A 25,619-nucleotide genomic window follows, 5' to 3' on the forward strand; every position below is an offset into this window, starting at 1 on the left:
AAATATAATATTAAAATAATGAAATAAATAAATAAAATTCTGTGAAGCAACCCGTCCTAATAATCCCGCTCCTTCAATGGTCATAAAATTTTACAAATAATTTTAAAATTAGAACATAATTTTCGAAATTAAAAAAAAAAAAATGCGGATAACATAGATAAAATGAAACATCAACATTGATAATATGTATTATGCTTATTTTAATAGAAACAAATGTTCACAGCCTTACATATAATTATTGTTTAACAAAACATAAATATCACAATACTGTTTACATATATGTAATTATTATTTAACAAAACATAAATATCACAATACTGTTTACATATTTCAGATTAGAATATCACAATTTTTAATATTTACAGTAGGACTTTTTAAATAATTAAAATATAATAAAACAATGGTAACTATATTATGACATCCTGTTCCAAGCCAAAAGGACATACAAGTGTGTAATAATGAACACAGAACAAAAATTATGAAAAATACTTGGGTAAATAAATGAGCTCAGTTTTATTATGTAAACCTTAATTATTAGAAAAAAAAGTAAGCAAAGTTGTTATAAAAAAAAATATATATTAACAGTTTGTACTTGATTAACAAGTACATAGTACACTTTTTATGATTATTCATTAATGTTATTATTAAAATTATTTGTGTGATATATTAATAATATAAAACAAATATTTTTTTTAATAATTATTATGCAGTAGTAGATTGGCTTCATAAGTTCTTTGATTAAATAAAGAAATATGAAAAGTACTGTATAAAAGAAAATGATTAAAGGGTTATTATAGTGGGGTTTTTCACTAATAAGTTTGAAGATCCACATTCGGCATCAAGGCACTGAAAGACAAAAATAAACTGAGATTAATAATAGAAAATATATATATTTCATGAGAGCCCCAATTGCCCAAAGCCAGAGGGATTATTGCATTGTCAATGGGGGTATGTTGTGTGGTTGGAAGGATTGGAGAGGGGAAGAAGAAAAGAAAGAGGAAAGTAGGGAAGTTCCTGGCAAATCATTGAGTAAAATTCTTAAAACTGTAATCTTTTAATTTTGAGATTTTGGATTGATTTAGAAATATTCCCGGATTACAGTAATTGTCAAATAGTTTTGCCGTTTTTGCATGTGTACGAAAAAGAAATACTGTTTTTGCATGTGTACCAAAATTAAATACTGTTTTTGCATGTGTACCAAAATTAAATACTGTTTTTGCATGTGTACCAAAATTAAATACTGTTTTTGTATGTGTAACAAAATGAAATACTGTTTTATAAAAGCAGGTGAAAGACTCGATTTCAGATTTTAATATTACAAATGGACAATGGTAAACTTTTAGATAAAAATACAAAGGGTAGTGTTGCCTCTTTCGAACACTGCTTAAATCATATGCTTCACCACAGTACAAAAGGAGTTGGAACGACTTTAATGAGTCTGTCTCAGTTAGTGCCATAGAGTACTAGGGTGATAAGTAGTAGGGGGATAAAATCTATGGAATTGTATTAAAATTTTAGTAATAGGTTCAGTTTGGAAACCAGTGGAGAAGGCTTTTCAAACGTTTTACCTAAAATTTCAATACTTTTTCTTTATGACAGCAGTTTCAGAATTTTATTCTCTGGAAACTAACCATAAGTTTGCAAATAAATCATTTGTAGTATTGCTTTTTTTACAATGAGGTTTATTATGAGTGTTACGAGTACATCAAGCTAATCGTACACAAGAGAGAAAACCTCATAATATTACAGGGCGTGGCCATACATTCCCATACAACCGTCACATATATATTACCGGTCTGTGACAACTGGATATGGTGATATAGGCGACGCCCACATAAATTATGAGGTTATAGCTCTCATGTGTGACTATTTTTAGGCATTCTGAAGTTTAATATAGGTTTGTATGTATCTCAAGGTAAAATAACCAACCTTAGTATTCCGAGTACTGCAGATGTGTAACTATTTTGAATATGTTAATTTTAGCGCGGCCTGCTCTTTCCCTTTGTCTGTAGTCTGAAAAAAAAATCACAGTTATATTTATGTATAACGGTGTAAAGATTGTACCAATTTTAACTAGCGATTCCTAAGCACATTTGGAGTAAAAATGTAGATGTTATTTGACTGTCTAATATAAAATATTGACCTATATAAATAAACTAATGACTGTGGAAAATAAAACATCATTGGACAGCAAAATCATTTCCACATTTTTTTCTCAAATATTCCCAGGAATCGCTGGATAAAATGCTTCGGGTACGTGCTGTTACACCCATAGTTTTTCACCATCAGCCGTAACATAAAACCTGAATGAGATCAGTTTGTTTAAGCATACGGTGTTAGGAAGCAGTATGCAAAGACATAGAAAACAAAAAGCTGTAGCTGGAGGCAGAATAGCGTACATGTGAAAACATTAACTTTGAACTACGGATGTTAAAACTCGAGCGTTCATTTCGCAGAGTTCAAAAAAACAAAATCTACTATTGAAAGTTGTTAACACATCCATTGTATAATATATATTTAAGTACACAATGTTTAAGTAGAAGAGAAAAAAAAAACAATTATCACGTAAAGTAATGAATGAATCAAAGATTCATAGAAAGACTTACTGTAGACCAGTCTTTTGGTAGAAGCACTCGTCGCAGGGATGAAAACCTTTGTAAGAGTTAAAGTAGTAGTGGCATTTCATCTCAGTTTCATGTCCGCAGGGCAGTATTATCCGCTTGGTCTGGTTGCAGACGGAGGGACACTCCTCGTGACACTCCAGAGGACAGTAGTGACCTTCTGTACCACATACACTCCTGAAAATCGTAATTATATTTATATATTACATATAATAATAACACCTAGAGCAATTTTGGGAGATATTTCTCTTAGACGTCAAATACTCATAGTGTAGTCTTTTTGGAAGATGTTCCTCCCAGCCAGATACGGAATCGTGGAAGGAGACACATGTTTAATTAGTGTTAGAAAGAGAGAACACCACGCTTTCAGTTTGCATATAAAAGTTTAACATAGACGTTCTTGAAAAATTTGAAATAATTCTACGAAACAACATATATTATTTCATCTATAGCATCTGAAAAATATTTGTCAAGATTTGCAAATTTTTGTCATATTAAACAACAAATAAGTGAAATGACAACTTAATTAGTACTATTTAACTTTTACAGTACTTGTGTCTAATCAAATAGGTTCTATTTAGTTTTGTGTATATGGTAATTAACAAAAAAAACTTGGGTAAAACCTCTGTGAAATATTTTTTTTTTTGAAGCAGTAAAATTAAGTTTTTTTTGCTGTTTGTTTTTGGGGTGTTATGCCGTGTTGCGCTAACTCCTTCTTTAGCCGACGTTTCGGACAGCGTTGCAGTGTCCATCATCAGGGCAGATCCGGTAGATCCGAAGATGTGTAATTGTTGGTTGTCGAGTTTGTGCTTATTTACTTGGAAGCGATACCGTGCCGCCAGCTTCAATCCACTACGAGCCTGTAGGTATTACAGTACAAGGGAACTGCAATTTAAGTGAAAGCACAGTATTTACGTTAGGCATAACACCCCAAAAACAAACAACAAATCTAAAAACTTACCAGTAAAATTAAGGTTTATAATAATAAAATAATATTCATTTATATTGATTATTAATATATACATTCAACATAATGTCCAATGAGAGAAATACTCACTTGCGGCAACTCTGTGTGCACTTAACGCCCTCGTGGAATGGATTGACGGTGTGACATATGAAGCCACAGTTGTGCCCACAGCTCATTAAGTTGGCGCAGGGGAGCCGGCAGTAGGGAACCTTCGAGAAGTCATTTGCGGTTTTAACCTAAAATATAAGGCAGACAAATGATTAATTCCTTATTGATGAAAAAATGTCACTGTTGTAATGGCTGTTATTTTCTCAACTACATATTTATATTATAACAACACAAAAGACAATATGAATATAGTCATTTGGCATGCAATACCATGCATGTTATACAACAAATTATTCAGGAGAGATTTAAAAAAAAAAACCATGAAACACATGCACTATTATTCTTGGAAGCTGTGTCCAAAAAAACCAAATATTTGGCATTCTGTGGATAAACATTCTTGGAGAAAATCTATTAACTAAAGTGTCAATTATATAAGTGTCTATATTATGTGTCAGTTGGCTAATGTATTGGAGTTGGTTGAGCCTGGTAGGTAGTTTTGGCAGTCCACAGCATGACTTCCATGCTCACAATGGATACTGATTTACATCCACTTAAGAACAGTTAATGTTTAGTAAAAAGGTCACTACAGCAAATGTTAAGTAAATAGCGTCGTTTTTGTAAAAGAAAATAGTGCTGCCATCGGTTTTTAAATCAAGTGGGAACTCACCTCAGTTTTCATGTCCGGGTGAAAGGGACACTGCAGACGCAGACTCGGCCCTATTGAACCAAGTTTCGTCAATGTGTTATTAACAGCTTTCCATAGGGGACTTTTCTTCTTCAGTATACTCATATTTCCAATCATGAAAAAACCTGAAATAAGTCAAAGGTCGCATTAGTAAAAGTGCATGAAATAACCTAGAAAATATTAACATTTTAACAGAAAACCTAATGATGTAATCTAAAGGGTACAAAATAATACATACTACTAAGATTATGTTATTTGTGATAAAATAAAATATGATGGCTAGACACACACAATTTATTCCGTACATAAGAATTGAAGCTAAATAAATAAATAAAAATACATAGTCATCATGCAGGATACAGAGCATTGGCACTCTTGGAAGGCTGACATTTCACACGCAGGTTACAATCTAAACAATCTGTATTTTAGTTCTTGTAAGTAATAATACCTTCTCTGGCCCGGGACAAAGCCACGCACACTCTGTTGCTGGTTTTCAGGAATCCTATGTTCCCTTCCGGGTTACTCCTGACAAGAGACAGCAGGATGATTTTGTTCTCCTCTCCTTGGTAACCATCCAAATTACAAATCTCTATGTTTTCCAGCTCTGGAATATTGCCTCTCATCTGAAATACAGCCATGAACATTATTATTTAAATCGCAATACATAGAACAGCAGAGGTCTTATTACATCTGACGTAATGTGTTTACAGGAATTATATATTAAATTTAGTTTTTTTAAAGGAGGTCGTCTCCTACAATGAAATGTCATGTTTTTTTACCAAAACAGAAATTTAAAAATACCTAAGTAGTACCGAATAATGAATTGTACTACGTGTGACTTCACTGGACACCGAGATATTGAAAAACTAATTTTACTATCATTGATAATTCTTCAAATGTAGAAATATTTATCAAAACTATAACTAATTAGAATATCAATGTCAATACGTACCGACATCATATGTAGCGTTTGCTCAGCATAAGTAGACAGAATTGTAATCTCTTCGGGGGCATAGCCTTGCTCGATGAAGTAGTTGGCTAACTTCAGAAGGAATCTAGCTTCATGGTCATTCCTACGGCTGGTTGTTTGTCTTCTCTGTAGAAACAAAATGAAATAAGAAACTTGTTTATCCACTCGAGGGATGGAAAATAATTTCCCTCAGGGCATGTCGTTGAAATATGGAAACATATGAACACTGCTTTCTGGGGTTTAAAGCCGAATCTGCCTAGATTTGACCGTTTATCCCATATTTTTAGGTTCTATAAATTTGGAATATTATGGCAAGTGATCGCTCAAAACGTTTAACGTATAATATGACCAAAAATCGTTACATAAGTAAAAGAAGCTTAAGTCCATAAATAATAAACACAAGAAGTTTATTTATAAGAGTACATATTTATACCTTATCTTCTGGAACAGTGTGATTGATAAAGAATAAGCTCTTAGCTACGCCCTTGATGCTGGGATACTTTTCCACGTTGGAATTGTTCTTCAAGTTTTTATATATAGCCGGAGTAATCAGTCGGGCTATTTCTGGCCTCATGCGGTGCTGCACTCCTAGCTGGTAACAATGGGAACCGTTGTTGACCATTCGCTCAAACAGCGACACGTCCAGATTATACTCTGTTCCCATTTTATGTGTGGCAGTTATGGGTCGCAGTTGCTGATGATCACCTGAAACACAATGTTTGTTAGAGCTGTCCAATTAAAGGTAAGGGTTTTAGGTTAGGAGAGAATGTATATTTAAAAGATGGATACCTATCATGATGAGGTGCTGACAGTCCTTGGTGAGAGACGCCACGACGTGGGACTCCATAACTTCTGCTGCTTCCTCCACAATCACTTTAAACAAAACACAATATGAGAATAGTCATTTAAGAAAGCATTCGCTTTACAAAGAATGTAATACGTGTGATGTATGTGACATGAATTATTTATAATACAGTCAATATGTATTACCAATAGGGGCACCCAAAGCAGTAAGCAGAGAATGGTTTCGAGCAGCTCCGGAAGTGGTCATCCCAACCACATAATTCTGTTTCAAAATACCCAAATCGAAGACTTGCTTCATTTCCTCAGCATACACCTTCTCAGCTCGATTGATTTTCTGTAAAACAGAAACAAAATTATATTACGTTTATGTCAGTGCATTAGCCAATCTAGAGCTTTAGGAGTCGCCGTGTGAACCTCATCAATTTGGCCGAGGAATGAACGAAGAGGACATTGATTGATAAGAAATAAATTACTTTTAAAAACTATCATCACTTAAATAAATATATGTGTACATATAAAGAAGAGTGAGAAAAGTGAAGACGTGGTGGCTTTGTTTTTACCCAAATCTACAGTTTTATCCAAGATTGATGAAATTTTGCACACTTCAAAACAAGAGAAAATGACTGTTTACATCTGATTTGGAATAACTCTGCTTAAATCCCTCGAGTGACTAGAGCTAGTATGTAATGAAGAATACTGACTTAAAGACTTACCAATGCCTCTGAGAACTGATCTAGAATATCAGCTTTTGCAAAGTCCAGCCATTCCCAGTACAGCGACCAGCGCTGCTCGGGGCTGAACAAAAAGGGATCCATTTCTTCAGAAAATCTAACCTTCATATATCCTACGTTGCCTCTTGCTAGCCGCATCTTAAATAGGAAAAATACATTATTTATTAGAAACTGGTACTAAATTCTACTAAAATTCTTGCGAAAAAACATATGTAATATGTATTAAGAATATTTTAGGGATGAGTTACTTCATATGTACTTACTTCGAGATAATTCAGTTCTAATTGACAATCGGCAATATTTTGCAATTTTCCTTTCTTTTTCTTCTTCAATCCTTTCCTGGATTCCAAGCTATCAAGTTCGTCACGCAGTTCATCGAGTGAGAAGTCCAAATAATCTGTGGTGTAATTAACTTTCTCCTTGGGATCTTTATAACTTTTGTCACTTTCACTTAAAGGTGACGACTTTTCACTTTGTCGAGACAATAATGAAAACTCGATGATATTTTGCTTAGAATCGTTATCATAATCAGACAACAATAGCCAGTTGACCAGTGGTGGTCTTTTCTCACTGTCAAAATTATCTAAAAAGATTTCTAAATCAAAGGGCAAATCAAATCTTCGGTTTACCACTTCTTGATTTCTACGGAAATAAAACATTCTTTCATTTTTTGTAAGGTCAAAAATAACATCTTTGGACTGAATTGACTTTAAAAGGCCGAGGAAAGTTTGGAGCTGGCGGGCATTCTCATATAAATCGCCTTCTATAATGTCAGCCTTTACGTGATTCCTTTTACGGAGATTTCTCAAATTATACTTTTCAAGATTTTCATTCTTGGATTGGCCCCCAACTCTCACCAGCTTGTTGGTAACATTGAGTAAGCCTTCGAGGAACTGGTCCAGCGCATGATTTGTGCAACAAACTACTAGAATGGGACTCATTTTTTTTCCTCCATTTTTATTTATATAACAGTTTGTTATTATAGTTGAAGCAATCTTTTTGGCAATAAAAGTTTTCCCGGTTCCAGGGGGGCCTTGAATAGTTACAAATTTTCTGCATAAAGCCTTTGTGTACGCCTCGTATTGTGTTGCATCCAAGCCGATATCTTTTGACCAAGGCTTTGACACTTTATTGTTTAATAATTTAACTGTACTGCCGTCAAACAATTCATACTGTTGAAAATCTTTCAAATAATCTGGAGGAAGTTCATCCGCCTAAAACAATGAACAAAAATTAGATTCACACCTAATTAGGGAATTTTTTAAAGTAAAAATAATAAAGGTACATTATTCTAAAACTTGACATATAAAGTAGAAAAACTGTGTACATACAATGTACACACATTTCAGCTTGTTACGTCATTTCGATCATGAGATATTTGCGAGTTTGAAATATTTACGAATCCATTACTAAACTGGTTTGAGAATGGTTAAGAATATTTGTTCCATATTGTTTTATATAAAAAATGGTGTTGAAACTCAGGCAAAGCCATCATGATGAAAAGCTGCATACTGATTTGTACAATAATCGTGAGATGAACATTGTTCTGTTCTGTCTTACAAAAAACAAAGAAACTATGCAGTACAATAAGTATTCAAATCTCACCTGGCTTTGGACGAGGTAATTTTCGAAGGGAAAGTTCTTGGCCGTGTGGGGGCTCTGCAGAACCCTCAGGATGTTGAAGTAGGGCGCGAAGTAGCAGCTACTCTCCAACACCACAAAGTTCTTGGCAAACATGTCATCCGTCACTGGCTTACCCCAAACCTCTGCCACTGAAATCTGAAACAGGACCAACCATACAATATTACTGTTTATTTAAATTTAAATGCCCACAATAGATCAGAGTTTTCTTCAAATTCTCAGATCGCAATATGCATTTGCTAGAATAAAGAGGACTAGCCGAAATGTCCTAAAACAACAATAACCCGCCCGTATCCATAATGTAACGATGATCTACGTTACTCTTCTCGTTCTCTTTAATTCTTCCTCATCTCCGTAAATACATTTAATAATAAATCAGTATTTTAGGTATTCCTAAAACACATATTTTTACAACTATTAAAGATATTTTGTTAAATGTGGCGATTGTAGGTGAAATAATAAAAATTATTTTCATAAATATTGACCCATTTCGACGTAATTTTCTTTGGGATAGACAGAGAAAACAACACAATAATTATCATTTCAAATTGGTTAACCTATGTTCAACATGTTTTCATTTGAGTAACTTTATTCACAATTTTATGTGCTACTTTTGATGTAATAATGAAATGTGATCGCATCAGTTCAGCAATAATAATTATAAAAAGCTAAGATTTTGTACATAAAAAGTTTGTTTTTATTAGTTTTTCAAACGAGGATGTACTTTTGACGAGCTGTATTTGAAGTGTTGGTTTTCCGCTCGAGATCTACCGAACTCTCTAGCATTCTACGTGTAGACATGTACCGCATGCAAGGCGACAGTTGTAAGTTGCGAAGCCGTTAATTAATATTTTATTATCAGATGTATGATTATTTTTTAAATATTTCAGGTTTAATGTACAAAATTAATCTTTTTTCCTCACAATAAATTAATATAACCCTATTAAGGTACCTATCAGATAATCGAGCGGCGGATTACTGAAAGAATACAATTTACATACAAATTTGCGATGCAAAATATTTTATTTTATTAGAATGCATAAACCAATGTTTTCTTTTTCAGCACCAACACCTATCGCTTCAAAATGGGTCACTAGATAGATTCTAATAGGTATAGAAAATAATTGAGATTTAATATAATTACCTTTCCATGTTTCATTGAATATGCATCGTGAACCATACATATTAATACTGTTTCAAAATTGTCACACGTCAGGCAGAGAAGTGAATTGTGCATGAACAATTTATCATCGATCTCATCATTGGGGTGCTTAGGTTTTATGGCCGGGATGTATAGCTCTAGCACCAGGACTCCACATGTCAGTTTGTACTTGTTAAGTCTTGCATGTTTATAGAATCTGGAAACAAAAATTTATGTTACTTATTATTTAATTTACAAAAGATTGTGAGCAAAATATCTTCCTCTTACCAATTTAAAACTAACTATATCAAATTAATTAATAAACTAAATTGATTAAATTAATTAAATTAACTAAAATAATTTTATTAACATGTTTCAATATTTTTCTAGTTCAAAATGAAAACAACAACAAACAATATGTATGTATTAGGTATGTTCTATTTTAGAATTTTTGTTCAATGAGTTTCTTTTATGCTCCTTGACTCTGGACACAGAAGTAACGGGATCAAAATAAACCCAGCGAGAGAAAATAAATTTAATATTTATTTATTTAGTACAGGAACTACATATTGTACATTTGTAAAATGTTTTGACTGTCCAAATAGGAGGAATTCTCGTTTTAGGACAGTCAAAATATTAAGTTATTCATATAATAATATAATATAATTTTAACTTTACAACATCATTATTGAAATAATGTGATAATTTAGTTATTCTCATGTCGTAATAAGTTTACGCAAATGTATATGGAACTCTGGTGTACGCATTATGGTTCCATTATGACTCAAGACAGTGGCAATTCAACACACTTTCCAAAAGTGATTACAAAACTGGCCTATGAACCTAAGGTAACCTTTTTTTTTCATGACTATCACTTTTAAAAATTGTGTTGAATAGCGGCTGACCTGATTTTACCGTGCATTATGTATTCTATATATATAACTAGAACAAAACTGTAAAGTTACCTGGCACCACTGTACTCTTTTTTGTAAGGGGAGGATTTATATTCTTTTAAAGCTTCCCTTAAAGGTGTTAAAAAGTCTTCCCTCATGAGGCGGAAGTGCACATCCAAGTAATGCTCCACACTGTTGTACGCTCCCTCCACTATGTTGGGACGGACAAATCCCGCTTCACCGAAGAGATCTTCTTTGCTCGGCACAATGGCAATGTCTCTAATGTTGTTTTGCGGAACTTTTCTTCCCGCCTTCTGGTTGAATATCACGGCTGACAACTGAAAATAAACAATTTCTTTATTATTTAGATAAAACTAGCACAAGAACATAACAGTGATTTGGAAAAGAAAATTTTCTTATCGAGTCTAACATATCTAACGTAGTCCAACAAATATACAAATATTGAGCAAACAGTACGGATACTTGTCTTATTTATCAGCAATTAAATGGATGTACTTATATATATAATATTATCTCATTGCTTTTGATGAAAATGAGGCTGGGGACTGAAAACAGTTGCGTTGAGCTAGATAGAAACTCCTGACTGGGCTGTAAAAAAACTGATTTCTCCTGTATAGATAGATAGATAAGTGTTTTGAAAATATTTTTAAGTGCTTTACCTTGGACTTTGGATCTTCATCAATCCATTTGCTAAATTTAGCTTTTGTTGTAATAAATGCTTTTTCTAATTCCAAGGTATATACTACCCGATGATGTAATTTACTTTCTACAACTTCCAACAAGGGTTTTAATTGGGACACAGCTAAGTTTGGAGATAAATCTACAGCTGCTTCACAGAAACTTAATAAACTCTGCACTAAGTCTGTTGCGTCTTCGGAATTATAGTGTTGTGACAAGTCCATACAATGCTCTTCAAAAATTCCCACAAATTTAGACTCACAAATAATGTTAAATATTTTCAGTTTTGCGTAGTCAAACTGCACAGTACTCAGTTTACCCAAACACTTGACAAACAAGAAAATATTAATCGGTTTAACAGTTTCACCCAGAAAAGTTTTACAAAGAAAAGTCCTTAACTTATTCAATTCGCAACTCAATTCGATAAGCATTTTTTCTGGATTCAATGTAGAGAGTTTTAACAAATCAATTTGTTTCTTTTGCAATGCATTTTTTTGTTTACATACAGCATTATTTATTCCACCACCTTTTCCTTGGGACTGTTTAACTTTTTGCAAAATCTTTACCGACGATTGGGTTTTTAACGTTTTTATTACATTTGCCTCCTTCATTGCCGGTGGTTGGGTTTTGGATGTTTGTGTCACATTTACCTTCTTTGCCGGTGTTTGGGTTTTGGACGTTTGTGTCACATTTGCCTCCTTCTTTGCAGGTGGTTGGGTTTTGGATGTTTGTGTCACATTTACCTTCTTTGCCGGTGTTTGGGTTTTAGACGTTTGTGTCACATTTGCCTCCTTCTTTGCAGGTGGTTGGGTTTTGGATGTTTGTGTCACATTTACCTTCTTTGCCGGTGTTTGGGTTTTAGACGTTTGTGTCACATTTGCCTCCTTCTTTGCAGGTGGTTGGGTTTTGGATGTTTGTGTCACATTTACCTTCTTTGCCGGTGTTTGGGTTTTAGACGTTTGTGTCACATTTGCCTTCTTCTTTGCAGGTGGTTGGGTTTTGGATGTTTGTGTCACATTTACCTTCTTTGCCGGTGTTTGGGTTTTAGACGTTTGTGTCACATTTGCCTCCTTCTTTGCAGGTGGTTGGGTTTTGGATGTTTGTGTCACATTTACCTTCTTTGCCGGTGTTTGGGTTTTAGACGTTTGTGTCACATTTGCCTCCTTCTTTGCAGGTGGTTGGGTTTTAGATGTTTTTATCAAACTTTCGTCTTTCTTTGCCGATGGTTGGGTTTGAAACAGTTTTATTGTTGCCTCTTTCTTTGCCGGTGATTGGGTTTCTAGAGGTTGTATTGTTGCCTCCTTTCTTGCCGGTGATTGGGTTTCTAGGGGATGTACTATTGCCTCCTTCCTCGTCAATGATTGGGTTGCTAAGGGTTGTATCATAATTACCTTTGTCTCGTTCTTTGCCATTGTTTCGATGAGTGGATTTAAAACATTAATTGCTTTTGTCACTGCTATTGCCGGTGTTTGTATGAATGGTTTTGTCACATTCGTAATTGTTGTTTTCTCATTTAGCCCATTAATGTTACTTCTTTCCCCTATTAGAGGTTTTCTGGAAGCATCTAAAATAGTAAAAAGAATAAAAGTTGTTAATATATTTTACATGGAGGCAATATTTCAACATCAGGGGGCGAGGACGAAATATTCTGGAACATTTAATGTAAAATATTTACTATAAAACATTTTACATGTCTCTATAGTAGTCTTCATAGAAGAGAATTGAGTCGCCAACTTGCAAAACCTGCTATGGAAATAAATAAATTATTAATATTTTTCGCTAAATATCAAAAGAATAATGTAAAATTATGTGGATATTTAGCATAAAAGGTATATTCAAAATGTTCCCAACAGTTTTTCATGAAATCTACAAATTTCTGAAAAATTCCAGAGCGGGTTTCGCAAGACGACGACTCAATTCATACTTGAAATATATAGTTATCTATTAAGATATGATTGGTTTCATACCATATTTCGGGATTTTATTGACATCTGGGCGAGTGTTTATCGTAGGGAGCTGAGAGACAGGTTCTCGAGAAGCCTCTGAAAAAATATTATAAAAAAACTCAATATACCTGAAAACAAAAAACAGTACTTTTTTGTTTCTACCTAAAGAACAAAACCTTGAGTTAAATTTCATTAAAGATCCTAAGAATACGTCACTCTGTGAAAAGAGTAGAAAATGTGGTCAGTATTAGTGAATCAGAGTGTACATACCAACACCAGCGTGAGGACTATAAACTGCTCCAGAATAATAATTATTAGTGGTGAGCGGTTGTGGTAAGGCTGGTCTCCAGGAGATATCTGAAAGATTAGTATTTTTTATTATATAATATTTGCTGATAAGCTAAACATGACCATGAATGGCCTTAAATATAATCTTTTCAATGTAACTCATAATTATATTATAAGTTTTAGAAAAATTGTTTCATAATTCAACAAAATCAAAGATATATTTGCGCCCTTTACGGCACAAACTGAAATGGACTCATAAAAATCTTCCATTTTGTACTACGGCGAGATATATGATTTGAGGAGTGTTTTTAGTTTTCAAGTGGTATTTTTACAATTAAAAAAAAACCATAACGTAAATTACACAATTTTGTAAAAAAATCATCTATTTTTTGTATAAATTTTTTAACCTTTTTAATTGCATGTGTCAGTTTTTAATATTAAAATCTGAAAGTATCTTTCATGTGCTTTCAAAAACAGTATTTAATTTTGGGATATGTTCAAAAGCAGTGAATTTAATTTAAAATTAATGTGAACTGGGACAATAATAATTAATTTGACAGGTCATTTAAAATGAGTTGATAACAAAATCTCAAAGTGTCCTAGGTTAATAATTATGCAATTAAACAATAAGATTACTGACCGTTATTATGAATATTTCCTGAACAAATAATTTGAGGGCGGCTATTCTCTTCCTCGCTGGTGGTGCGGGGGGAGGAGCTAGATGTTGGATGGAGATCTGAAATTATGGAAAATATATTTTAAAAACAGAAAAAAAATCCTAGAAAAAAAAGGTTGCACGGCGATAGATCGGAGAAGGGCTGTGATCACGCCTCTGTGTATAAAGATAATGGGTCACTCATTTTTTTTTTTTAAGCCACACGGGCTCTCACGAAAATAATTTCTCCGTTCCGATGCTGTGTGGAGGAATTGGCAAGTGATTGAGAATTTTTTACAAATGAAAACATTTATTACAAATGAGGATATTTATTTATTTAGAATTAACGGCACAAGTGCCATTTACGTACATGATAGTTATCGACAGTCATAGTACAATATAGAAAGAAGAAAGAAAAGAAAAATTATATAAGTAAACATGACAAAAGTATGTTAGTAAAAAGTTAGTGAAATAAATGAAGAAACAAAAAAAACCTGTTATGTAGTGACCTTGTTAAAATATGCATAGCTAAAATGTTTAATTAGTACAGCTTTATACTTCAATAGAGGCATATTAAAAACATCAGCTAACTTAGCAATAAGAGTTACCAATGGTGTGTAAATTATTTACAGCAGAATTGTTAAAATTTTGCCTGAAACCCTAGTATCATTGTTACAATAATACATACTAAGGAACCTTGATCTATTGGTGGGAACATGAAGGTTTTTTTAACCGCGCATGCTACGAGTCCTTTTATTGGTCTACAATAAGCACACAATCAAGTTGATAGGAAAAAAATTATGGAAGGTATTATCCATGTATGGAATGAACATGAATCTCTTAAAAATACTAATTTCAGTTGTGATTATGTCTGTAACTGCGGTTCAATATACTCTAAAACTTGGAAATGTTTTAAATTTAAGTATAATTTTTAAAATTGGAATTGATTGTGGGAACAATTCAGACAAGCGATAAAAAGGTTGCAAAATTATTTGATATTAATCAATTAGTAATTCTATATTTTATATGTATTTCTTTTTATAGTGTTTTATATTTGGGGTATTATGCCGTGTTGCATTACCTCCTTCTTTAGCCAACATTTCGAACAGCACTACAGAGTCCATCATCAGGGCAGATGTGTAAGCACTGATGATGGACACTGTTATGCTGTTTAAAAATTAGCTAAAGAAGGAGGTAGTATAACACGGCATAATACCCCAAAAATAAACCTCTACAATACTTTTGGCCATGAACATCTCTATCATATCTGTATTGTGTTTAAATTTTTAGACAGATTTCGTAATTTTTCAAGTTAACTAATAATATTCATTCGAAAGGTAAATTTCTGATGGTGATGAATGGCAATGATCATGAGGTAAATTTTATTTTTAATAAATACTTTCAATTTTACAAATCCAGCAATTACAATATCCAGTATTTTTTTCACAGGTCTGCTCTAATATATTGTAATGTACTTCAATGGTGCTCATATAATAATATAATAGACAATTGCGTCTCTGTACTAGGGGAGGGAAGCGTTGCATGTGTTGCAAGTGAATGGTGATTTTACAAAATGGTTAGAAATCACAAAAAGCAAGGCTGTGCATTATTACCGTGATTATGCAAATGGAAACATTCAAAATTGAAAAGTATATTAATTGGAAGTAAGTAAGGCTAAAATAAAAGTCATGGAGTTTGAGAAAGTATGAAAACACCCTGTAGTATAGTTTGTAAACAATGAATACTTTGGATAAGTGATTGACTTTGGGTATTTAGGAAATATGTTCACGAGCAAGGGCGGATCCAGCTTTGGCGCCAGGGGGGGGTCACGTAGTCGTGGTCAAGTTTTTTTTTTTTTTTTTAAAGAAAGACAAACATTCCCGGGTTACGAATAACCCAACAATAACTCCTACCACCACCACAGAAAGCCGAAAATGCTTGCTTGTGTTGTGATGGAGGACTTAGGTCCGGTCAGTTACAGTTACAAGAAGTTATAATTTAATTTTGATAATAATATATACAAGTAAAAAGTAGGTATTGTTGGATATGGTAACACTAGGTATATCATTAAGATTGTCTTTTGCTCCGCAAGCCCGGGCGGCATCAAAATTGAAAGTCATTTAAAAAAGAACGTTTTCCACACGAATGTCACAAAAATGGCATGAAATTGTACGGTGTTCTGTTCATAACATCTGTCAAAACACCGCCATCTTTAGCAAAAAGCATAAATATACCAAACCACCTACTCATGCAAAAAGTCAAATCAAAGGTTAAGTGGTTAAGTTCGCAGAGAACAAACAATAAATCTAGTGAACGTTAAACGTCAAATTCAAAAATTCGCCGGATATCAAAGTGTTGCCGTATAAAAAAAATAATCAGTGTGGAATTTTACAAAATTAAGGGAACATAATCGGAGACGGAACATTTTCATGTAAATCATTCAAAATCCATCATTAAAAATAATACTATGCATTTCTAAAAAAAATTACTAACGTTTTCGTAATCTTAGTAAAAAAATCTATCCACACTTTTAGCCTTCATTTTAATTGATTCTGAAGAATTTGTTACAAATATTAAAAATGTGTCCACTTCCGAAGTTATTAATTCATCATCTAGAAAAATAAAATCTGGTACTTACCGCTAAGTCCGCTAACTTTATAGTTATACACGGGTTATAAAGTTTTAAAATCGTTGAACGTAAAATATATTAATTGTAAGGTATTGTTTTATTAATCTAAAATATAAATAACTTGCATCCCTCGTGCGGCAAAATTTTATTTTTTTTAAATTCAATTATAATTTCGCCGAAATAAATTAAAATGTTAGCCTTGGGCAAAACCTCGATGAACGAGGTTGTGTCTCGCCTTAAGAATTGCTTTAGGAAGTTTAGGAAGGTTGGTAATTCGCGCGGGCGCGTTAGACCTGTCCAGACCTGTCAAAAAACTTCCGAAAGAATAAGTTCTGTAACTTACTAAAATTACGTTAAGTGACTTTTGGTGTCGTTTACATTGGGAATTTGGCCAAACTCGCCTTCAAGAGCGATTTACAGGAAAAAAACTTACGAGTCTAACCCCAGCCTTAGAACATTAACAAATAACATTTGAGTTTAAACACACATACACTGGCATAATGAAGAAACTGATTAGATTACTTACCATTTCATGTAATGAATTGAATTTGCAGCAACAATTTTTAAGAACACTATTACTTATATTGGAACTTTTTTTTTTTAAACTTAGTAAACAAATAAAAGTAAACACTTTATTAATAAAGTTTAGTCGTTCCGATTGAGGTTAGGTATTGCTAGACGCTAGACGTTAGTCGAAACAAAGCGCGCGCAAGCGTCACACGTGGTTACACGAAATATGTCATAATAATATGAAAGGTGGCGGCCGAAGTGCGCGCCGGTGGCGGTGCGCGGTGACGCGGTAACATTCGAATTTTCGATGCGTTCGTTCCCGAATAATGCGTTTGCCGTCAAACAAAGTATTATATTAAATTAATTAAATATTGAAAGTACTTAAATAAAATTTATATTGTGACAAAAATATAAAAACATTATGTTAAACAATTTTAATTAGTGGTCCACCTAGGTCCTGGATGGGCCCAGGACCTAGGAAGTCATGACCCCCCCTGGGCCCCAGCCCAGGGGGGGGGGTCATGACCACCGTGACCCCCCCCCTGGATCCGCCACTGTTCACGAGACAGAACATAGCTAATAAAAGTTGTAAAAAGAAACGAGGCTAGCTGTACTGGGCAGAGCAGGTATGAAAGCTGTAGAAATCTAATTTTAAAGTGACCAGATAACCATTTTAAAAATGTGAAGATACGGAAAGAATGCAAGACTGATATAAGCGTAATGAATACAATTAAAAAAGGGTGGTTAGAGTTAGATGGGAGTGTAGGGTGAATATGTGACGCAAAACAGAAATATAGAAGACAAGACAAATAGTCAGAACAGCAGATTATGTATGAATGTGAATGAAGCCAGGAATGTGTGCCAAAGTTGTGTGGTAGTCCATCACCTCTGCTTAAGTGAGGGGAAAAGGCGTGATGGTTAGTTAGTTAGGTACTTAAAATTTTATTGTTTATTATAAACCTACTCGAGGGTGGCTTTTTATCATTGTTGGGTAGGACAGTTTTATCCGAATACTTTCTTTCCTTTTCTCCTCCTTGAAAAAAAGAATAAATTAAAACTTCATAGGTACCTATATAATAATAAACATAATTGTATTGCAAAAAAAATAGGTATTATTGGACAAACATATCATTGCTGTAATTACAAAAGGAACATATACGTATTTTGAATATGTCCCGGAAGACCTAAAATATTTTGAATATTCCCTGAAATAATTGATTTACTAGTTCCAGGCAGAGATCGTATGCGCATCATTGAAGATCATCCTACAAGTCGTCCATAAAAAAACGTCCTTCTCACATGTCTTGAATGAAAATGAAAAAGACGAGATACTAGGATGTCGAATGTCTTTATTCATATTCCTATAGACATTTTGCGAATGTATGTTTCTTTCGAATTGTATAACTATTGTAGTATTGCCAGTTATAAGAACAAAACAAAAAAATAATTAAATGCTTTATATCATACTAGCTGATGTGAAAACATTCTAGCTGACCACCGCTTTCAGCAGATATTCGTGATATAGGACTGTCAGACCATCGGCTTGTTTGCACTGATATTGATTTTAACCCGCCTAAAGTACCATATACAACAATTGTATCAAGGGAATGGTGTAAACTTAGCTTTAGTAATTTTCTGTAAGAGTTACAGACCTCTCTCTTATGTACACCCAATGTTTGGGAAACAAAGACCCCTACCAAACTTGTCAAGACATATAATACAACACTTTCATGTCTGTTAAATAAATATGCCCCGACATCATCAAAAACATGAAAAGTTCGAAAGTCTGACGGCTGGTTTGAAGATGAATGTCGAAACCAGAAGAGACTGATGCGGAAATTAGAGAGGACCTATAGAATAAACTCTTCTGTAACTACAAGAGACGAGTGGATCCTTGCTAAAAAAACGGTATACGAGTAAAATAAATTCCAAAATATCAGAGTATTGGAAAGAAAAGATTAACTCTGAGCAAACCAACCCGCGACGTCTCTGGAACTCAATAAAGACTGTAATTTCCGAAGTCACTGTTCCGACGAAAATAGATATTACTCCGGAAGCCGATTCAATTTTTTTGGGAAAAAATTGAATCTTTTCATGCTTGCGCATCTCATGCCCTCCACCAATATTCACTGTAAATTCTAAAGGAATTTTGTCTTCAAACCCACAACGCTGGAAGAAGTAATAAAAATTATTTCAAGCTCGCCTAATAAGCAGTGCAGTCTTGATCCTATACCGACATGGTTATTAAAACAATGTTCCATTGTTTTAGCTCCATTCCTAGTTCACATTTTTAATAAATCACTGAGCACGGGTGACTTTCCTGAACCACTCAAGTCAGCTGTAGTTACACCAATACTGAAAAATTCAGAACTAGACGCCGATAACTTAGGTAATTATCGACCCGTTTAAAACTTACCATTCATTTAAAAAATCCTGGAGAAAATTGCTGCTGCACAAATAACCAGTCACTTGAATTCAAATAAATTATTCGCAAAACGTCAATCTGCGTACAGAAAGTTCCACTCAACTGAAACCTGACTACTTCGTATGCTATCAGATATAACTCTTGCCGTAGAGTCAGGTATGTTATCACTCATCTCACTCCTAGACATGAGTGCAGCGTTTGACACGATTGATCATGAATTCCTCATTAAGACATTAGAGGAAACATTTGGTTTGAATTCCAACATAAAAAATTGGCTGGTATCCTATGTATCCAATCGCTTACAAGCCGTGAGGGTTGGAAATAAATCGTCCAACTTCGCAACACTTTGATGTCGCCAAAACAATCGAGTAATTTGGTCTCTTGTCTCACTGCTACGCTGACGATCAGCAAGTTTATTTTTACTGCACTCCAAACGAAATCAATAGTCTCAAGATCCGTATAACTGAATGCCTAGAAGCAATAACTCTTTGGTTATCTTCAACCAAGCTGAAGCTCAATCCATCTAAGACTGAGTTTCTCAGGGCGGCCACAAACAAACGTCAACATTTCATAGACGATTCACCTATTTCTATTTCCGGCAGCGATATAATCCCAAAAACACCAGTCAAACTTCTCATGTCAATTCATATCCAGACTTTTCGTTTAAAAGAAAAATAAATAGGACTGTAAGCACCGGTTTTTTTCACCAAGACAACTCAAGTCTGTCCGAAGAAACCTTCCTACAGAAGCAACAAGACTACTTATCAACTCTAACGTAGTCTCACGTCTCGATTACTGCAACAGCATTTATGCCAGCCTTCCAAAATATCAAATTGAAAAACTTCTATCAGTGTTTAATGCAGCAGCATGGCAAATCATGCGCTCTGCGTTGATGGCGGTAAAGTTGTAATTTATGTCAAATCATCACCAAAAAGAATCGTTTCTTTTATTTTTTTGAAGTTCAGGGCACAAGGCACAAATACTTATTTTTTATAAGTAAAAGAAAATGCAAATCTGGAAAAATATTCGTAAGAAAGATTTAACAATTAAATTACTTTTTTTTAAATTTTGATTTCTAGACTTGAAATACTAAGAAAATGTCCGGTTAAAACAAAGGGTGAGACGTGTTCTATCGCAGTTCTAGGTGATCAAATTTTCAAAACAAAAACACGTGATAATTTTGCAGCGCAAAGGGCGAAAACCCGTTATTTTCCCAGGAATTCCAGGTTTGAAGTGTTATCGGGGTTATAAAGACATAAGAGACAGTGTGCGGAATGTTGTCTTTCGGAAAAAGGTTCACAGCAGGTACCTATAATCCGGGCCGATCCTATGCGGGCTCAATTGGAGCAGTCCGCTTCGGGCGCCGATAATACCTAACACCTGACAATCCTAACACATTGCCCTAAGATTATATTTATAATACAAGTCACAAATACAAATCATCCTAATATAACTGATTACAGTGATCACCTGTCTACTGGCGCCGTTTAGCTCTGGACCAGTCCTGTCAGTTTTTGCCGAAAAATCGATGCATATTAAATATTAATATTTATTACTTCCATGTGGATAGTCTGGGTGAAAAGCGATTGTTTTTACGTAATGTGGGCAACAATTAGTCATAAACTCTGTACAGAATGCTGACATTCGATTTAAAACAAAATTTTTGAAAAATTATGTGGAATGCAGTTTTTGCTGTAAAACGTTTCATAATTTTATTTATTTGCGTTATAAACAGTATTTTTGTACATTCAAATGGAACGGTGTTAGGAATTTTTAAAATAACAACATTCAAAATTTATGGCTGAAATATACAAAATATGTAACAATATAATCAGTTTTAATAAAGTACTGCTACTTGAAGGTACAAAAAGTGTTCTTTGAAATATTTCCTAGGGCACTTAAGAAATAACACAAAACTGTGCTACATGAATGTTATGATATTATTCACATTTAAACATGGAAGAGTTTGAATAATAACTACGAGAGAAAGTGAATGTGGGAAAATATCGGGTTTTTATATGGAATTTCAAGGGACCGAAAATTTGTTGAAACTTTAATTTCATGAGGAATATTAACTTAAAGCAATATTTCCAATATGACAATGAATATTTTAGAGATAAAGTGAAAATGGCGTCATATCGGCTAATCTTACTAATTTTACATGACGTATCATTCTAAAGATAATAACGAGCCCAGGCTTATTTTTTATTCTGCTAATTTCATAAAATGACCCTAAAATATTTAGAACTTCAGTCAAAACCTTTACCCATGTCTGATGGTGATTTAAAAGATATATTACATTGTTTGGTAGATACAAACGTTATGCAGGTCAAAAATTACTGTTATGATTGTGGTCGTATAAATTTTATATAAACATCCGAACTCTATTATGTATTCATAAAATACCTAGAATATAATAAAAAATGTACAGAAAATAAGGACACCATACACACTTTTAAAAAACTTTTAGAAAAACCGCTGTGAATCAGTTAGATAACAATGAGAGGTAAGTACTTCAGTTTCAAAAAATGGAAAACAATGCATTTAAGCGGCTATTTCGTAAAAAACGGAGCTCGACATTTTGACATAATGATTTAAAATTGTTTGTTGAAAGCTAGTTTTTTTTCTCTTTATGTTTTAATTAAATCCATACTGACAACCTAAGTTCCTATTTTGGTTTTAATAAGAAAAACTAACCTTAAAACTTTGACATCAATCGCCGCTAAGTAACCAATTGATGTGCAAACTGAAATAATTACTTCTCATTATTAGTATTATTATCCAACTCCTACAAAGAATTTAAAAAATAATAAGTGCTTATTAAGCGTGTCCGTATGTTCTGTATATTTACCTTAAAGGATATATACATTTATTGTATATTATTGATTTTCCATTGTCAAATCAAGTACCCACTTAAAACATATATATACTATGGTTATTATGCAAGGGGAATGTATTGTGTTCAATGTGTAGAACTGTACTATTTAGTATTTTTTATAATGGTAAAATAAACTCTACATGTACCTTAAGTTATTATTTAGTTCTGCCAGTTTTGGTTAGTCAATTTTATGATAGCTGTTTCGGCATTCAGTCATTATCAAATGATAGATGATGATGTCACAGTTTTAAAGAACTAAAAACCTACGGAGACTTTATACGTATAATTAGGAATAATTATAAATTTCACCACAAAATATTGAGTTTTCAGCAAAGTTGTCAAACTTAATTTGACCAGACTTTTCAAAAATTCATAATTTTTTTATAAATCACTGTAATAATGTAATTAAATGTTAATCAGGGAAAATCAATAATTATTTGATAGTACTTACCGAATATTTCGCGAAAGAATTTCAATAGTCCCATCACGAAAAGTAGACGTTAAGAATCAACACCGAACTATTGCCATATAAACAATTTTGCGGCGCGATAAACACAAACGTACTGTGAAGAGTTATTCTAGCGATAATAATCAGGCTGTGGATTATGCGTGGCGTATGGCACAACACCTGGTAACAGGTAAAATACTGTAAACTGTCGGATCTGCAGGATCGAGGAGTAGGTAACAGACTGAAGCAGACTGAAGTCAAATCCTGAAAGATACACCTTTATAACTTCAATTTCTCGCGTTCTGACATTTGACGTTTCTATGGATATTTCTTGCACCTTCAGTGATACCAGTTTGGCAATGTAATTTCCCCACATATTTTGGCCGCATAGAATCCCCGTTTACGTGTACAAACGACATTATGATAATGAATATTTCTCCAATATTAATGTAATGGAAAAGGTACTTTCAGGTCGTTAAACAATTTACCTTTTTTTTTCGAAAACGATTTTTACAAAATATGAATTTTAAAATAAATAACAAATAAATCATTTTATTTTAATATTGTTACAATAAACGTATTGTGTTATTTTTTGAAGCGCGGAATTTAATTAAAATATAATCATGTTAAATACAAATAATCAATTTAAAATATTTAATTTTCAATTTGTCTTATTACAAACGTCATTTTATGAAGAAAATATTAAAACTTCAAAGGCAATAATTAGCTTTAGGCTCTATACTATCGTGACTTTCCATACTTTTAGCCTCATTTCTCAATTAGAATGAAACAAAAACATATTTTTACTGATAAACTAATGTTTAAAAGACAACATTTTTTATAAATAGCACAAAGTAATTAGTTATTAGCCTGAAACACATACATAAAATAATGAATTTTCCGAAATAAATGCATGCCGCCGACGAAATCAAATAAAATTTGTTTTTAATTCGTGGAGCGGGAGTTCAATTAAAACCCGTATTTAATAAAAACAATAAAAGTCTATTTTAAAAGATGTCGTCTTAAAATTTTAATATTAAATTTCTCAAAACATAGTTGCAAATAAAGAATAAATTTTTTTACAGAATATAATATTTTGTTTGCCGAATAATTTTAAACATTTATTTTTTCCCTAATTTTTCACAATTTCAAATTCCCCATTTTCCCCGCGTGAATGGGATACTTTACAATCGGTATAATTAAATACGTGTGTGGTGTGTTTTGCGACTTGGAATGCTGGGGAATACCTGATTTTACGAATAAAGCGTTTCTCCTCTGGTTAGCGTTCAGTGACCTTAGAATTATTCCCTCGCGACGGGGAAATTTAATATTGGGGGATCGCTAAAATATTATAATCTTGCTATGTTTTAATGTATTTCAAGGGTAAAAACCTAAATCTGTGATTTTTGATGAAATTAGTCATAATTATATTATTTCAGCATAGCAACTGTACTGGAGAATACGTTTCTAATATGTGGAAATGTAAAAAGTGAAGCCTCATGTGTTACTCAAAATGTCACAAGAGCCTTACTTGTAAGAATAAATAACAATTATGACTCAGTTGTTTTTGAATATTATTATTGTAGTTAATTGATTTTAAATATTTTATTATTGTAGTCTTTTAAGAGTGATACCAAATACTTGTATTGATCTCTGTGTTTTTATTTTGTTTTATGGCTAGTGAGGTTTCAATTAACTTTATAAATTAAAGGCAAATTGAAATATAATTTTGTTATCTTTACCTATACCTACTTGTTTTATTACTTTATCCAAGTCTTCGAAGATATTATATAAAATTGCTAATTAGTGTGATTAACTCTGTGTCAATTATCACTTTGTCTAAATTGCGCAGACATTATAAATAATGGCTGGATAGTATATATTATGTAAAATATCCGGATTTATTACTTTGGCTGTAACATTTACAATATTATAAATTATTAATTATTATCGCTCTTTTTAACAAATTTTGTGGAAATTAACTGATATAAAGGGAAATGTGAGTAGGTAATAGGTACAGTGGGGGGTAAAACAATACAATCCTTTTTATTCTGCATACACTACACATTAGAGGTGGGTTCTGTGAGTACTTTTCGTTACTGGGTACAGTGAGTACAGGTACATAAAAATACCTGTTAAAAACACCGTTTACAAAATACTCAAAAGTATTTTATACCGAGCTGAGGATTATGGTATCTGGGGACAGAAAGTAATACATACTTGTGCGTATTTTGTAACCGGTATTTTTTTGTAAACAGTACAGACTCATATAATTTCTGCCCACAAGATTCCCCCAAAAATTTCTACGTAAAATTGATTCCCCCCAATAATTATTCCAATCCACGGGGTGTTAGAACATTTCTGTGAAAGGTAATTCCCAACAAACATTTCTGATGTAAGATTCCCTACAGTAATTTTTCAAACCCATGGGGGGGGCGGGGTAGCTAGAAAATTTACCACATTTTTTTTTCGTGTCCTCTGGTGCTTTTGCCGTTACTTTTTTAAAATAAATACCTTTTTTACATTAAATACTCAGTCCTAGTATAAAATACTTGTGAGTATTTTGAAGATTTGTCACAA

General features: G+C 33.2%; 1 protein-coding gene across 2 annotated transcripts; it reads right to left on the reverse strand.

Moving 5' to 3' along the window:
- Positions 1-426: 426 nt before the first annotated feature.
- LOC149424114 (NFX1-type zinc finger-containing protein 1-like) lies at positions 427-23,261 on the reverse strand. Of its 2 annotated transcripts, XM_089631167.1 has the most exons (21): positions 23,043-23,261; positions 18,253-18,321; positions 14,135-14,230; positions 13,477-13,563; positions 13,228-13,302; positions 12,652-12,824; positions 10,634-10,899; positions 9,672-9,885; positions 8,492-8,665; positions 7,150-8,100; positions 6,869-7,024; positions 6,342-6,489; positions 6,141-6,224; positions 5,785-6,056; positions 5,334-5,477; positions 4,830-5,004; positions 4,364-4,506; positions 3,679-3,824; positions 2,607-2,798; positions 1,930-2,013; positions 427-846 (listed from the first exon to the last, which is right to left on the reverse strand). In XM_089631167.1, exons 1-20 carry the CDS (start codon positions 23,074-23,076, stop codon positions 1,980-1,982), a joined length of 3,633 nt encoding a protein of 1,210 aa, XP_089487293.1. In that variant the 5' UTR covers positions 23,077-23,261; the 3' UTR covers positions 427-846; positions 1,930-1,979. The 2 variants fall into 2 exon arrangements, with proteins under 2 accessions (XP_089487293.1, XP_089487294.1); XM_089631168.1 differs by lacking the exon at positions 18,253-18,321.
- Positions 23,262-25,619: the final 2,358 nt, after the last annotated feature.

The sequence above is a fragment of the Hesperophylax consimilis genome, chromosome 4, assembly GCF_061612785.1.
Source record: "Hesperophylax consimilis isolate HC1 chromosome 4, BYU_Hcon_1.0, whole genome shotgun sequence".
In the NCBI taxonomy this organism is placed as follows: Eukaryota; Metazoa; Arthropoda; class Insecta; order Trichoptera; family Limnephilidae; genus Hesperophylax; species Hesperophylax consimilis.